Source organism: Tursiops truncatus, chromosome 5 (assembly GCF_011762595.2).
Source record: "Tursiops truncatus isolate mTurTru1 chromosome 5, mTurTru1.mat.Y, whole genome shotgun sequence".
In the NCBI taxonomy this organism is placed as follows: domain Eukaryota; kingdom Metazoa; phylum Chordata; class Mammalia; order Artiodactyla; family Delphinidae; genus Tursiops; species Tursiops truncatus.
In genome coordinates this window covers 44,903,038-44,919,836 of record NC_047038.1, presented here as the reverse complement: position 1 = coordinate 44,919,836, position 16,799 = coordinate 44,903,038, and the positions used below count along the sequence as shown (strand labels likewise).

At 34.4% G+C, this 16,799-nt stretch overlaps 1 protein-coding gene across 14 annotated transcripts in view; it reads left to right on the top strand.

Annotated features, from left to right (window-relative positions):
• LCORL (ligand dependent nuclear receptor corepressor like) overlaps positions 1 to 16,799 on the top strand; it is a 166,104-nt gene that overhangs the window by 34,350 nt on the left and 114,955 nt on the right. For all 14 annotated transcript variants that reach the window (XM_073805109.1, XM_019928432.3, XM_073805106.1 and 11 more), the window contains exon 2: positions 16,365 to 16,430. In XM_073805109.1, the coding sequence (XP_073661210.1) occupies positions 16,365 to 16,430 (66 nt within the window). The remainder of the gene's footprint in view (positions 1 to 16,364; positions 16,431 to 16,799) is intronic.

The following is a 16,799-nucleotide window of genomic DNA, read 5'->3' as shown; positions in this document are numbered from 1 at the left end:
ACTCCTGTTACAAGAGAACAAAACGAAAAATCAAGCCATAACTGGGGGGGTGGGGGAGGGTACAGTTCATGAAATTGCTAATTATTACCCAGAATACTAAAACTGACTGAATTTTTGAAAAGCCCGTGGTTCAGTTGAAAAGTTGCAAAAGGGCAATATGAAAATACAACATTTCAAAATACGCTAAATTTTAGTAATAATTAGGGAACTGCAAATTAAAATAAGTGATTTTATTTTCATATGTGTGACAAATATAAAGCCAAGTTTTGGTGAGTATTTGTGGGAACCAGGAACTCTTAAACATTACTGTTAGAACTGTAGGATGATTCAACCATATAATGCAATATCTAGTAAAGTTGAAAATGTTCATACTTGAGAGCCAAGTAATTCTTCCACTTATAGATTTCTACCCCAAAAAACTCTAACACTTGGACAGGATCACACATTTATGAAGATTTTTAATGCAGTTCTGTTTGTAATAACAAAAAAGGTGAAGAGTCACACAGTTCTCAACAGAGAAATGGATAAACTGCATGTACTTATATAAATGAACTCTATAGTCAAACAGAATGAACTAGGAATTTTGGGTTTTGGTAAGGGTGATCTAAGTTATCTAGATCAATCCTTCTGCTGAAAACAATGGAAAATGCTAGATTAAAAAAATTTTTTTTAAGAGCTGAAAAGATAGTTGGGAATACACAGGCTAATGTTAGAAGTAAGAAGAAAATAAGAGGTAAAAAACTGCTTAAGCGTGAAGTCATTTGTTTTATTTGTTCTTTCCTGGCTGACTAGGCAAGAGGATCAGAATTCAAGTCCTGTAACTTGTTCAAGGTAGATATCCTTATATTCCTATCCAAATTAAGCTGGGACTTCAGAGGACCTTGCCTTCAGAGTAAATGCAACCAGACCTATATCATCTTTTTTCCCTGCAGACCCAGGAGGTTGCCTGATGATCAAAGCAGGAAAAGGAAAACGTAAAGGAAGGAAAATATCTGAGATTGAACTTGTCACAGACTGGCCTTCTAGCAGATCTGTACCCTGAGTCAATCAAGGAACTTCAGACCATGAAATGGGTTGAAGTGTTGCTGTGGTCTGAATGTTTGTCTCTCTCCAGAATTCCTAGGTGGAAAACCCAAGGGCCAAAGTGATGGTATTAGGAGGTAGGACCTTCAGGAAGTGATTAGGTCCTAAGAGTGGAGCCCTCATGATTGGGATTACTGCCCTTATAAAAGAGGCCCCAGAGAGCTAGCTTGCCCCTTCCACTGTGTGAGGACACAGGGAGAAGTTGGCATTCTGTAACCTGGAAGAGAGCCTTTACCAGAATCTGACTGTGCTTGCACCCTGATCTTGGGCTTTCAGCCTCCAGGACTGTGAGGAATAAATGTTTGCTGTTTATAAGCCACCCAGTCTCTGGTATTTTGTTACAACAGCCTGAATGGACTAAGACAAGTGTATATTAGTTTCCTATTGCTTTTGTAATACATTAACACAGATTCTGTGGTTTAACACAACATTAATTTATCTTACAGTTCTGGAGGTCAGAAACCTGAGATGGGCTTTGGTGGGCTAAAATCATGTTGTTGGCAGGGCTGTGTTTCTTTGTGAAGGCTTCAGGGGCAGAATCCATTTTCTTGCATTTTCTAACTTTTAAAGGTTGCCAACATTCCATGCCTTGTGGTCCCCTTCCATCTTCAAAGCCAGCAGTGGTCAGTTGAGTCATTCTTATAATGCCGTCTTTTATTCTGATTGTTTTGCCTCCTTCCTCCCAGTTTAAAGATCCTTGTGATTATACTGTGTCCACCATGTTAATCTCATTTTAAGGCGAGTGATTAGGAACCTTAATAACATTTGCAATCTTAATTCCTCCCTGCCATGTAACATAATTTATTCATGGGTACTGGGTATTGGAACATGGATATATCTGTGGAGCCATTCATTATTCTGTTTACCACAGGGTGGTTTCTAGCTGACGGTGCCGTTAGATGCTTTCTGGAAACAAATGATAAGCATCTCTGGAGAAGGTCACATCCATCCTAGGCCTTAGGGAATTTTTAATCTTTTGATGGTAAAAGCCAGTAAGTACTGAATTAAGTGCACAAAGAAACAAGGCAAGATGAGCAAGACCCATCAGACAGCAGAACCAACCCATAAAAGACTATATATATATATATATATATATATATATACACACACACACATATATATACACTATATGGTCAGATACTAATTTTTTAAATCACTGTGCTTACCATATTTAAAGAAATGACAGACCTAAATATCTGCAAGAAATGGGGAACTGTAAATAAGATGTTAAATATTTGAAAAAGAACATTATAAAACTTGTTTAACTAAAATTACTGAAATCAGCAAGTCAGAGAATGAACTTCCACCTCTGACCATGAGGAAGTAAGAGGGTTTGGACTTATCCTCCACTATAGACAGCTAGGAAACTGGACTGTATATTTAAAAGAAATTTGTTTCAGACATTGGAAAACAGGCAGCACAGAACTGTGGTCCCTGAGGAAAAGGAAACTAATGATCACTCCAGCTTTTTGCCCGGAGGTAGTTTCCAGACTGTAGCATAGGCAGGATTGGCCCAAAAAGTGATCTCGCTGACTGGAGAAGACAAAGGTCAGCCTTTAGGGCGGTGTATGAGTGGCTGGAACTTTCCAGTGGCTGGAAAGGGGAGAGCTACATGTAGAAAGAGCTCAAGAAACCAGCATAGGGTACCCTTGAATCTTTGGCTGAAAACCACTTCATGCATATGTAGGATGACATTCTACAAGGCCTGATAAATAACACCTTTAGGAAAGGACAAGTGCCAGTGAGCTATAATTTCAACAATTTTCAGAACTTACACACACCAACCAGAATAAGTACAGTCATGGAATACAAGAGGAATTCAGTGGAGATCCAAGAAAACTAAAGGAAGTAGTAGAAAGGCTTTTCTGCTTCTTTCCTTAAAGCCTTTTTCAAAACCTCAAAGTGATCTTCAAGTAAGTTAACTTACTGAATGAATCAAATGTGACACTCTTCAAGGGGAAAAAAAAAAGGACTCACAATATAGAAATTCATAATGTCTGGCATCCGAATAAAATTACTTGACATGCAAAAAAGCAGGAAAATTTAGCTCATAATCAGGAAAAATATCAGTCAATAGAATTAGAACCAGAATTAACAGATAATAGAATTAACAGATAAGGATGTGAAAACTATTAAAATTTCCTAAGTATACTCAAGGATTAAAAGGATAGCGTGAACATAATGAAGAGGAAAATGTAAAAAGGAAAGAAATGGTTCAATAAATGGTGCTGGGTCAAATAGATATCAATATAGAAAACATCAGCTCTATCACACCATTCACAAAAAATAATCAAAATGAACCATAGCCCTAAATGTAAAACTTAAATTTCTGTAAGTTTTCAGAGAAGAGCTTTGCAGCCTTGGTGTAGAGAAAGTTTCTTAGAGCACAAAAACAACAACTATAAAGGAAAAAAATGGATGAATTGATCTTCATCAAAATTAACTTCTGTTCCTTGGAAGATAGCATTAAGAAAACAAAGGAAGGCCATAAGCTGGGAGGAAACAGCGACAACATATATATCAGACAAAAGGATAGTATCCAGAATATATTTAAAAACAAACAAAAATGCTCTTACTACTCAATTATAAGAGGTGAAACAACCCAATTAAAATTTTTGCAAAATATTTTAACAGAGACATATGAATGGCAGTAAGCATGTGAAAAGATGATCAACATCACTAATCATTAGAGAAATGCAAATTAAAATCACAATGAGATATCATGACATTAGGAAGGTTTTAAGTCATTTGAATGGTTGAAAAGAAAAAAAAAGTAAACAAAAGAAAAACACACAGTTGACCATACCAAGTGATGTTGGAGTTGAGAAGCCATAATGTAACATTTGTACATGGCTGGTGAGAATGTAAAACGATACAATAACATTTTTTGAATTGAAGTATAGTTAATTTACAACATTGTATTAGTTTCTGGTGTATAGCAAAATGATTCAGTTATACATATATGTTGTTTTTAATATTCTTTTCTATTATAGTTTATTATAAGATATTGAATATAGTTCCCTGTGCTATACAGTAGGACCTTTTTGTTCATCTATTTAATATATAGTAGTTTGTATCTGCTAATCCCAAACTCCAGATTTATCCCTCCCCCCCTTTCCCCTTTGGTAACCATAAATTTGTTTCCTATGTTTGTGAATCTGTTTCTGTTTTGTAAATAGTTCATTTGTATTATTTTTTAGGTTCTGTATATGAGTGATATCATAGGATATTTGTCTTTCTCTTTTATGACTTAGTTGACTTAGTATGATAACTCTAGATCCATCCATGTGTTGCAAATGGCAATATTTCATTCTTTTTATGGCTGAGTGACACTCCACTGCATATATATGCATCTTCTTTATCCATTCATCTGTTAATGGATACTTAGGTTGCTTCCATGTCTTGGCTATTGTGAATAGTGCTGCAATAAACATAGTGGTGCATGTATCTTTTCGAATTACAGTTATCATCTTTTCTGGATATATGCCCAGGAGTGGGATTGCTGATCATATGGTAGCTCTATGTTTAGTTTTTTAAGGAATCTCCATACTGTTTTCTGTAGTGGTTGTACCAGCTTACATTCCCACCAGCAGTGTAGGAAGATTTTCTATTCTTCACACTCTTCTCCAGCATTTATTTGTAGACTTTTTGGTAATGGCCATTCTGACTGGTTTGAGGTGATACCTCAGGGTAGTTTTGATTTGCAGTTCTCTAATAATTAGTGATATTGAGCATCTTTTCATATGCCTGTTGGCCATCTGCATATCTTTATTGGAGAAATGTCTATTTAGTTCTTCTGCCCAGTTTTTGATTGCGTTGTTTGTTTTTTTGTAATTGAGTTGAGCTATTTTTTTGTTTTTTGTTTGTATTTAAGTAGCCCTTGAGTTGAGTCTATCTATTTATTTATTTATGGTTGTATTGGGTCTTCGTTGCTGCGTGTGAGCTTTCTGTAGTTGCAGCAAGTGGGGGCTACTCTTCATTGAGGTGCGTGGGCTTCTCATTGCGGTGGCTTCTCCTGTTGTGGAGCATGGGCTCTAGGCACGTGGGCTTCAGTAGTTGTGGCACACAGGCTCAGTAGTTGTGGCTCGCAGGCTCTAGAGTGCAGGCTTAGTAGTTGTGGTGCACGGGCTTAGTTGCTCCACGGCATGTGGGATCTTCCTGGACCAGGGCTTGAACCCGTGTCCCCTGCATTGGCAGGTGGATTCTTAACCAATGCACCACCAGGGAAGCCCTGAGCTGTTTTTATATTTTGGAAATTAAGCCCTTGTTGGTCTCATCATTTGCAAATATTTTCTCCCACTCCATAAGTTTTTTCATTTTGTTTATGGTTTTCTTTGCTGTGCAAAAGCTTATAAGGTTTTTTCCTAGATCCCATTTGTTTATTTTTGCTTTTTATTTTTCTGTTGCCTTGGGAGAATGACCTAAGAAAAACACTGCTATAACATGTCAGAAATGTTTTGCCTATGTTCTCTTCTAGGAGGTTTATGGTGTCATGTCTTAACATTTAACTCTGTAAACCACTTGGGGTTTATTTTTGTGTGTGGTGTGAGGGAGTGTTCTAACTTCACTGATTTACATGCAGCTGTCCCGTGTTCCCAACACCTCTTGCTGAAGAGACTGTCTCTTCTCCATTGTATATTCTTGCCTCCTTTGTCGAAGATTAATTGACCACAGGTGTATGGTTTTATTTCTGGGCTGTCTATTCTGTTCCATTGACCTATATGTCTGTTTTGTGCCAGTAACATGCTATTTTGATTACTGTAGCTTTGTAGCATTGTCTGAAGTCTGGGAGGGTTATGCCTCTAAGCTTTGTCCTTTTACCTTAAAATTGTTTTGGCAATTCTGGGTCTTTTATGGTTCCATATAAATTTTAGGATTATTTGTTTTAAATCTGTGAAAAATATCATGCATAATTTGGTAGGGATCACATTAAATCTGTAGGTTGTTTTGGATAGGTAGCATGGCCGTTTTAACTATACTAATTCTTCTAATCCCAAAGCATGGGATATCTTTCCATTTCCTTGAATCTTTAGTTTCCTTTATCAGTACTTTATAGTTTCAGCATATAAGTGTTTCCCTCTTCGATCAGATTTATTCCTAAGTACTTTATTTTTTTATGTGATTTTTATGTGTTTCACCTCTTTGATCAGATTTATTCCTAAGTACTTTATTTTTTTAATGTGATTTTTAACTTTCCCTTTCTGATATTTCATTATTAGTGTAAAGAAATGCAACAGATTTCTATGTTAATCTTGTATCCTGCTACCTTGCTGAATTCCTTTATCAGTTCTAGTTGTTTTTATGTGGAGACTTTAGGGTTTTTTATATACAGTATAATGTCATCTGCATATAATGACAATTTTACCCCTTAAAATTTGGATACCTTTTATTTCTTTTTCTTGTCTGATTGCTGTGGCTAGGACTTCCAATACTGTGTTGAATAGAAGTGGTGAGAAGAGTGGGAATCTTTGTCTTGTTCCAGATTTTAGTGGGAAGGCTTTCAGCTTTTCGCCATTGAGTATTACGTTGCCTGTGGGTTTGTCATAAATAGCTTTTAATATGTTGAGATATGTTCCCTCTACACCCACTTTGGTAATAGTTTTTATCATGAATAGATGTTGAATTTTATCAAATGGTTTTCCTGCATCTCTTGAGATGACCATGTGGTTTTTGTCTCTTATTGAGGTGGTCTGTCACATTGACTGATTTGTATATGTTGAACCATCCCTGTGGCCCTGGGATGAATCCCACTTGATTGTGGTGTATGATCTTTTTCATGTGTTGTTGGATTTGGCTTGCTAATATTTTGTTGAGGATTTTTGCATAAAATGATATAATAACTTATGAAAACATTTTGATTTCTTAAAAAGCTAAACAACTTGGGGTTGCCAAGGGGGAGGGTGGTGGGGGAGGAATGGACTGGGAGTTTGGGGTTAGTAGATGCAAATGATTACGTATAGAATGAATAAACAAGAAGGTCATACTGTATAGCACAGGGAACTATATTCAATATCCTGGGATAAACGATAATGGAAAAGAATATAAAGAAGAATATGTATCTGTATAATGGAAACACTTTGCTATACAGCAGAAATTAACACAACACTGTAAATCAACTGTACTTCAATTTTAAAAATAAATTAATTTGAAAAAGGTAAACATAAACCTACCATATAACCCAGCCATTTCACTGTTAATTATATATGCAAGAAAAATGAAAATATCCACCGACATCTGACTGGATAATTCCATACGATAGAGTATACTAGAAAATAAAATAACAAAGTAATGATACAGGTGACAGTATGGATAAAACTCAGAATCATTCTGCTGAGTGAAACGGGTCAGGCCAAAAAAAAAATATATGGAGTGTGTACTGTAAGTTTCTATTTTTGTAAAATTCTAGAAAGTGTAAACTAATCTATAGTGTTTGCCTAGGGTTCTGAGTAGAGGGATAGATGGATTAAAAACAAGTGAGGGCTTCCCTGGTGGCGCAGTGGTTGAGAGTCCGCCTGCCGATGCGGGGGACACGGGTTCGTGCCTCGGTCCGGGAGGATCCCATGTGCCGCGGAGCGGCTGGGCCCGTGAGCCATGGCCGCTGAGCCTGCGCGTCCGGAGCCTGTGCTCCACGGCGGGAGAGGCCACAGCAGTGAGAGGCCCGCGTGCCGGAAAAAAAAAAAAAAAAAAAAAAAACAAGTGAGCAGGGGGCTTCCCTGGTGGCACAGTGGTTAAGAATCTACCTGCCAATGCAGGGGATATGGGTTCGAGCCCTGATCCGGGAAGATCCCACATGACACGGAGCAACTAAGCCTGGGACCACAACTACTGAGCCTGTACTCTAGAGCCCGCAAGCCACAACTGCTGAGCCTGTGTGGCACAACTACTGAAGCCCGTGCGCCTAGAACCCATGCTCCGCAACAAGAGAAGCCACCACAATGAGAAGCCCGCGCATTGCAACAAAGAGTAGACCCTACTCGCCGCAACTAGAGAAAGCCTGCACGCAGGAACGAAGACCCAGCACAGCCAAAAATATATATAAATAAATTTATTTTTAAAAAAGAGTGAGCGTGTGTTTGGAAGTGTTGCAAGTGTTAGTTTTTTTTATTGTGGTAATGGTTTTATGGGCATATGCATATGTCAGAACTCTTCAAATTATATATTTTAAATATCTGGTGTCCTATTGCAAACTAGGCACTGCAGAAGAAAAGATCAGTGAATTGAAACATAGCAACAGAAAAAACCGAAAATACAGAACAGGTAGAAAAAGAACTAGGGAAAAAAGTAAACTGTGCATTAGTGATTTTTGGAACAATATCAAGTGGTCTAACAATATAGAATTGGAATCCAGAACAAAAAGAGGCCATACAAAAAATATTGGGAGAAATAATTGCCATGAGTTTTCCAAATTTGATAACAACTGTAACCCTGCAGAGATCCAGGTAGCTCAACTTATTTATCCCAAGTAGAATATACACATAGAAAGCCACCCAGAGCACATAATAATCAAATTGCGCAAAGTCAGTAATAAAGAGGAAATTTTGAAAGCAGCCAGAGAAAAAGACACATTACTACAGAGGAACGAAGATGAGAAGGACTGCAGACAGTCAGGAACTTTGCAAACCGTTAGACAATGGAATGATATCTTTAAAGTGCTGGCGTCAAAAGCTGTCAACCTAGAATTCTATACCTAACAAAATGTTTTTTTTTTAAGTGAAGACAGAATGATTTTTTTTTCCAGAAAAACAATAGCTGAAAGAATTCATTGCTAGCTAACTTTTAGTACAAAAAATATTGAAGGAAGTTCTTTAGACATAAGATCTACACAAAGGAAAAAAAGCTTACAGAGATTGTAAATATGTACATAAATATAAGAGAGACATTCTCCTGTTTAAAATTTCTTTAAAATAATTTCTCTTTTAAAGTAAAAGTAATGTATTGTGGGATTTATAACAGACGTGGATGTAAAATGTATAACCGTGGCACCGAGAATGGGGGTGGAGCATGGATATATACTGCTCCTATCATTGTCTGTTAAGTCATATTATAATATTTGAAGGTAGACTGAAAGTTAAAATGAACATTATAAATCCTATAGTAGCAAGCACTAAAAAACTAAAAAGAGGTTGAGCTAATAATAGCGAATAGTGGAAATAAAACAGAGTATTAAAAAATCCTTATTCAATCCAAAAGAATATTGTGGGAGGTGATAGTTGGGGGAAGTAACATATAACAGATGGAATAAATAGAAAACAAATAACAAGATGGCAGATATAAACCCAACCGTATTGATAACTACATTAGATATTAATCATCTAAACACTTCAATTAAAAAGCAGATATTTACACTGTATTGAAATATTAACTGTATGTTTTCCACAAGAAACTCAATGTAAATATAAAGACATAGGTTAAAAATTAAAGGATGGAAAAAGATATATAGTTGACCCTTGAACAACAAGCAGGTTAGGGATGTCGTCCCTCCACACAGTTGAAAATCTGCCTATAACTTGTAGTCGGCCTTCCATATTTATGGTTCCTCTATATCTGTGGTTTGCATCTGTGGGTTTAACCACCCACAGATCGTGTAGCACTATAGTATTAACTATTGGAAAAAATCCATGTGTGAGTGAACCCACACAGTTCAAACCCATGTTCGTCAGAGGTCAACTGTATAAAAAAAATGCTAATCATAAGAAAGTTGCTGTGTCTGATGTAACATCAGACACAGTAGACTTCAGGCCAAAGGATAAGACTTTAGAACAGGGATAAAGGGGAGCATTTTTTAATGATGATGAAATCAATTCGCAAAGGAGACAATATAAAAAATATATATGCACCTAATATCGTAGATTCAAAATACATGAAGCAAAAACTGACAGAACTTAAAGGAGAAAGATAAGACAGAAGACCAATAGAACTATAGAAGACTTAAAGAACACTTTGTCAGCTAGGCCTAAGTGACATTTATAGTACACTCCACCCAATAACTGCAAATACACATTCTTTTCAAGTATACATGCAATATTCACCAACATAGTACATCATGTGCCACCTGTAAATCAAATCTCAATAAATTTAAAGTGATTGTAATCTAACAAAGCATGTTTTATGGTCACAAGGAATTCAGTTGGGATTCAGTAACAGACTTCTGGAAAATTCCCAAATATTTGGAAGATAAACAGCACATTTATAACCTGGGCGCATAACAATGCATCATAAGGAAAATTACAAACATTTTGAACTGAATGAAAAGACAATTTATCAGAATTTATGAGATGGAGCTAAAGTAATGAATAGGGAGAAATTTATAGCTTTAAATGCTTTTACTAGAAAAGGACAGAGGTCACATATCAATGTTCTAAGCTTTCACCTTAAAAACTTAGAAAAATAAGTGCAAATGAAACAAAAAATAATTATAAGGAAGAATATAATAAAGGTAGGACAGATATAAAAACCATAGAAAAGGATGAACAATAAAATTATTTAAACCACAGTGGTATTTTGAAAAGATCAATAAAATGGCTAAAAGTTTGGCCAGAGAGATCAATAAAAAAGTAGAGGAGATAATTAAACTGCTATGAGAATGAAAGAGGGCTATCACTGCAGATTGTATAGACATTAAAAGGGTAGTAGGAAAATCTTTTGAACAACTTTATGCAAATAAATACTATAATTTATACAAATTGCATAGCATAACCCTGTTACCATAACAAAATAGACGTTTCAATAGAAAGGATGCTTAAAATCATTAGTCATCAAGAAATTGCAAATTACAACCACTATTATATACCCATACATGTTCCTTACAGTGGCTAAAGTTAGAAAGATTGACAGTGCTAAGTGCTGTATGTTGGTAAGGATGTGGTGCAACTGAATCTCTCACATTTTACTGGTGGGAATGTAAAAGAGTACAGCCATTTTGCAGAACCGCTGTACAATTCCTTAAAATATTAACAGCAAACCAGAACAATCTTACCACTCAGCCCAGCAATAACACTCTTATTTATTCAAGAGAAATGATAACATATATTCACAAAGACTTTTAAACAACTCAAATGTCCATCAACATGAGACTTAATAAACAACTTGCCCTATATCCGTATAAGGAATACACCTCAGAAATTAAAAGCACTGTTGATACCTGCAACAGCATGGATAAATCTCATTAACAGGTGGCTGAGCAAAAGAAGCTAGACACAAAACAATATATGCTCTGATTCCATTTATATGCAACTACAGAAAAGATAAGTCTAATTTATAATGACAGAAAATAGATTAGTGTTTCTTTGGGCTTTGGGTTGTTCCAGGAAATTTCCTTATATGGCACAAAGATACTATTTGAGTTGATAGAAATATTCTGTGCTTGATTATGTTCTTAGTTAAATGAAAATATGCATTTGTCAAAATTTAGTGAACTTTATTTTAAAATGGGTACATAGTATTGTATGACAATTTTATCTCTATAAAACTGACTTAAAAATATCAGAGGGTGTGTTTGTCAGCTGATTGTGCAACAGAGGGAATTTGTGAAGTGGAATATATATGGTAGAAGAAATTAAATGCAGTTAAGAAAAAAGAAAGAAATGTAAAATATAGGAGAGAGGGCAGCATGAAGTATGTTATGAGAACAGCTTAAGTACTTTTGATCAGAGTCTTAGGAAGGGTGTTAACAGCAACACATATTCACTAAAGGCGGTACTTTAGGCAGAAGCAAAGTATTCCTAGATGAATGCTCTGAGATATGATAAGTAATGAAGAGCAGAGACAGTGGTAAATATGTGTGCAAACATAAAACAACATAGTGTTTAGTGAAGTATATAGAGCAATAGCATAAATAGGAAGGAGGTCTAAGTCCTAGAAGGATGGGTAAAGATTTTGATTAATGTTAGACCTATATCCTAATTTCTGGGATAACCTCAAAAAGAATAGAAATAGAGGGCATAATTATCATATTGATAGAGGAAAAACAAAATTAAGCAATAAATATTCAGTGAATTCCAAAGTTTGCAAGAAAGGTGAAAAATAGAAGCTTGATACAAATAGAACAAAAACAGATAAGGAATTTAAACCCAAATATAAACTCTTAAATTTAAATTACTAAATTTTGACAAAATGTAGTGTTTTAGAAAAAGAAATTCCATATTATTTAATAATACAGAAAGGTTGTAAGGAAATAATTGAAAAAGACATTATGGAAACAATAACAAAAAGTGTTTTATAGGTGTGTAACAAAAGACCATATAGCCGAATGCAAAAATCATTGCTAGAAATAAAAAGGTTCATTTTGTAATTATATGAAGTTCTATTCACCAGGATGATATAACAATTATAAAATTATAAGCACTTAATAATGTAGCCTCAAAAACTTATAAAGCAAAATTTCAAAGAAGTAAAAAAGAGAAATAGACAAAGTCACAATTTCATAGAAGATTTTGCTTACTTTTCTCAACAATTGATAGAAAAAACAGACATTGAAAAACCAAAAGTGTAAAATTGCATCCAGCGATTTTAGAGTATGTATTCTTTTCAAGCATATGCAGAGAATTTTCAAAAATTGTGTATTGACCATAAAGACAGTCTCAGAAAATTTCAAGATTGAAATCATGTTGGGTACTTTCTTTTACTACAGTGTAATTAAGTTAGAAATCTATTAAAAGGATAGACTATCCATATATATTTGGAAATTAAGAAATACACTTCTAAAAACTGTGAACCGGAAAAGAAGACATAATGAAAATTAGGGAATATTTCGACTGAATGATGAGAAAATATGACTGGAATGCAGCTTATTAGATGGAAATCAGTAACTTTAAATGCATATATTAGAAAAGAAGAAAGGCTGAAAGTTAATGAGCTCTTCCATTTCAGGAAGAAAAAATAAGAGCAGAATAAAATAGAGGGCAGGAAGAAATAAAAGCAGGGACAGGAATTAATGGATAAGAAAACAGACATACAATAGAGAAGATCAAGGAATCAAAAAAGAATTCTTTTTAAATCTAAAAAAAAGAGAGGGAGAGAAACTTTTAATGGCTCGACTAAGAAAAAAGAGAAATCATAAATAACTGAAGTATGGAATGAAAAGCAAAAAGGACATGACTGCTGATATTGTTGACATTAGATAGATAAAAACATACAAGGAAATGTTTTATGCAAATAAATTAGAAAATATAGTTGAAATGGGCAAGTTCCCAGAAAACTATGACTAACATAAGAAATAGAATACATGAATAATCCTTTAACAGTTAAATAAATTTGATCAGCAATAGGCACTTCAGAAAGACTTTATTTCCAGTTGGCATCCCTGGCATGTTCTTTTAAAATGTTCAAGCAAGGCATCCTACATTTCCTAATATTTTCCCAGAGAATAGAAAAAGAAAGGACATTGCCACTCATTTTATGAGGGTAGCATAACGTTGATATAAAAACTTGATCAAATACAAAGGAAATTTACAGACCAGTCTCATTACTGAACATAGATGCCGAAATTTGAAAGGACTAATCAAGATAAGGAACCCAGCAAATATGTCTCATGATAATGTTGGGTTTTCCCAGGAATGGAAGAGGTTTGGTTTAATATTCAATGTAATTCACTGTATCACTATATTCAGAGATTTAAGAAAGAAAAATGACATAGTTATTTCAATAAATTCAAAATAAATTTGGTACTCAGCCTTAAAAAAAAAAGAAAGAAATGTTGCCGTTTGTGACAATGTGGATGGACCTGGAAGGTATTATGCTTTGTGAAGTAAGTCAGACAGAGAAAGACAAATACTGTATGTTTTCACTTATAAATAAAATCTAAAAAATAAAATAAATGAATACAACAAAACAGAAACAGACTTACAGAGAACAAACTAGTAGTTACCAGAGGGAAGATGGGTGGGAGGATGAGCAAAATGTGTGAAGGGGATTGAGAGGTACAAACTACTAGGTATGAAATAAGCTACAAGGTTGTAATCTACAGCACAGGAAATATAGTCAATATTTTATAATAGCTTTGTATGGAGTGTAGTCTATAAAAATATTGAATTATTGTGTTGTACACCTGAAATGCAATATTGTAAATCAAATATAAATAAACTGATTGATTTGGTAAAATTCAATATCTTTGCATGGCAGGAAAACACCCCTAGCAAGCTAGACATAGAATGAACTTCTTTAATGTGATAAGCAGTATTTCTCTTAAAGAATACAGCAAACATATTTAATGATGAAACTTGGAATGTGTTCCCATTTAGATTGGATGTGTCAAGGATGCTCACTCTGACCACCAATTTTCAACATCATAATTGAGGTCCTAGCTAAGCCAATAAGGCAAGAGCAAGAAAAAAGAAAGCAATAAGGATTAGAAAGGAACAAAACTACCATTATCTATAGATGATATATTTGTATATGTAGAACATTTCCAGATAAATTATAATTACAAAGTTTAGCGATGTTGTTAGATAACAGAGTCAATATACAAACATCAATTGTGTTTCTATATGCCTACAAGAAATAAAACTTTTAACTAAGGATATCATTTACAATAGCACCAACACTATGCAATATGAATAAATCTTAACAGGCTGTATGTAAGACCTTGGTCTTATCTAGTGAACAGTTGAGGAACCCAGTAGAAAAATGTAAGTCTCTGTTTGCTTTCTTTTCAGGCTTAAATCTAGGAAATATACACTGTTTAAATTCAGTATGCTTACCCCGGGGTGGGGGGCGCTATGCATTTTGTCCAAAATACCACAGAATAACATCCTAAAATAGTTGTTTGCAGTATTATTTTTGGAGTAAATTGATCACATCAAAATAGAATATCTTGGTAATAGAGATTTGGGGCTTGTTCAGTCTGAGTCTTTATCTAATAGTAAGTCTTTTCTGTAGCATTCTTGAAAGCATCCTCTGGTGGGAGTTAATTCACTTTTCTGCCTGAAATTTCCACTCACGGGAACTAGTACTGAATCATTTCACAGAGATTTTTTTAAGTACATATTTACCAAGTACCATGAGAGCTACCTTTACTTTGTCAAATTTAGGACATCATCAGTTGTAAGATGCATCATTTCTTCATGTTCTACTAAATAAAAAAGTCACTTTTCGACTGACACACCATTGATTTTTAACATGCATCTTGAGTATAGAGGTTTTTAAACGTTTTTAAAAGCAGTTTATGATTTATAAAACATTTCTACAGAAATATTTCTCGTGTTTTACAGTTTAGAAATATTACTGAGAAAATCTGTCTTTAATTTTTCAGGTCTATCATGCTTCCTTTCGTTTTCTTCCTTCATAATTTAAGCATCCCTAAATTAGTTCCTTTTTTTGGTTTTCCATTTATTTTGCCATCCTGGTCATTTTCCAGGATGCCTTGTAGTTTATCAGTAACCTGCTTAATACTGAATATGATGCAAACTTCAAAAAGAAAATTGTAAAATCTTAATATTAGTTTATCCACAAAGTAGAATACTCAGTTCATGAACTAGAGTTTTGTTAATAAGATTTTCAGTAATTTTTTTCCTTAAAACAAGGCAAAATTGTTGTGTTTTAATTTTTACAAGCAGGTTTAAATTTTATATATCATAATTTTCACAGCAAAAATTTCTCCCCATTGACACTTATTTACTCGTTTTTAAAATTGAGGTTAAAGATGCTACTTTTTTTAAAGTTAACATTTTTTGTAACCAGTATAAACAGGATTGTAATACACGTCTCTTCTAATTATTCTTTTCATCTCTACAAATCATTGCAAAACAAATCTGCTGGGCTTCCCTGGTGGCGCAGTGGTTGAGAGTCTGCCTGCCGATGCAGGGGACACGGGTTCGTGCCCCGGTCTGGGAAGATCCCACATGCCGCGGAGTGGCTAAGCCCGTGAGCCATGGCCACTGAGCCTGCGCATCCAGAGCTTGTGCTCCGCAACGGGAGAGGCCACAACAGTGAGAGGCCCGCGTACTGCAAAAAAAAAACCACAAAAAAATAAATCTGCTCATTATTTTAACCTGGGACTATTTCTAAATGACGAGGTGTTTACTTGTTTTAGAAGTGAATATTTACATTTGAATATTTACATTTTTTTTTTTACAATCATGTAATTCCTGGTAGTCATTGTGTGACTTCTTGCTGTGTTGTATATATTGCCTAGTTCAACTTAATTCATCTAAAGGAAAAAATGACACCTCATAGTATGTTAAATTTATAATTATCTGATTCATATAGAATTTATGGCTTTTGATTATTGTAAAATTAAGCTTTTTTAGTAGTTAATATACTTTTCTGTCTTTAATTAAACACAGGTTTTGAGAGTATTTTAGAAGGGCTTTATGGACCACGGCTACGAAGAGACCTCAGTTTATTTGAAGGTAATGTTTCTTTAAATTTTATTTAAAAATTTTAATCTTCTGTCCATTTTACAAATGAAAAATGGTTGTTCTATACTAACTTTGTATTAAAATGAATTTGTGATCTCATTTAATTAGAAAATATTTTTAAATAAGTAAATAAAATGATCTAAATATTATTTCTATTACATAATGTAATAATGATAATTACAAAATTTAAAACAAAATTTCTATTATTACGTTATTATATAATCGTTAAAAAACTTTTAGTACATTGATCAAAGTAGAAAACAAAGCTTGTTTTTGGCTTAATGGTAAAATTTAATTTTTGTTATTTTAAACATTATGTACCCTGACTTATTCTTAAAGAGGCCTTAAAAAGGTTCAGTT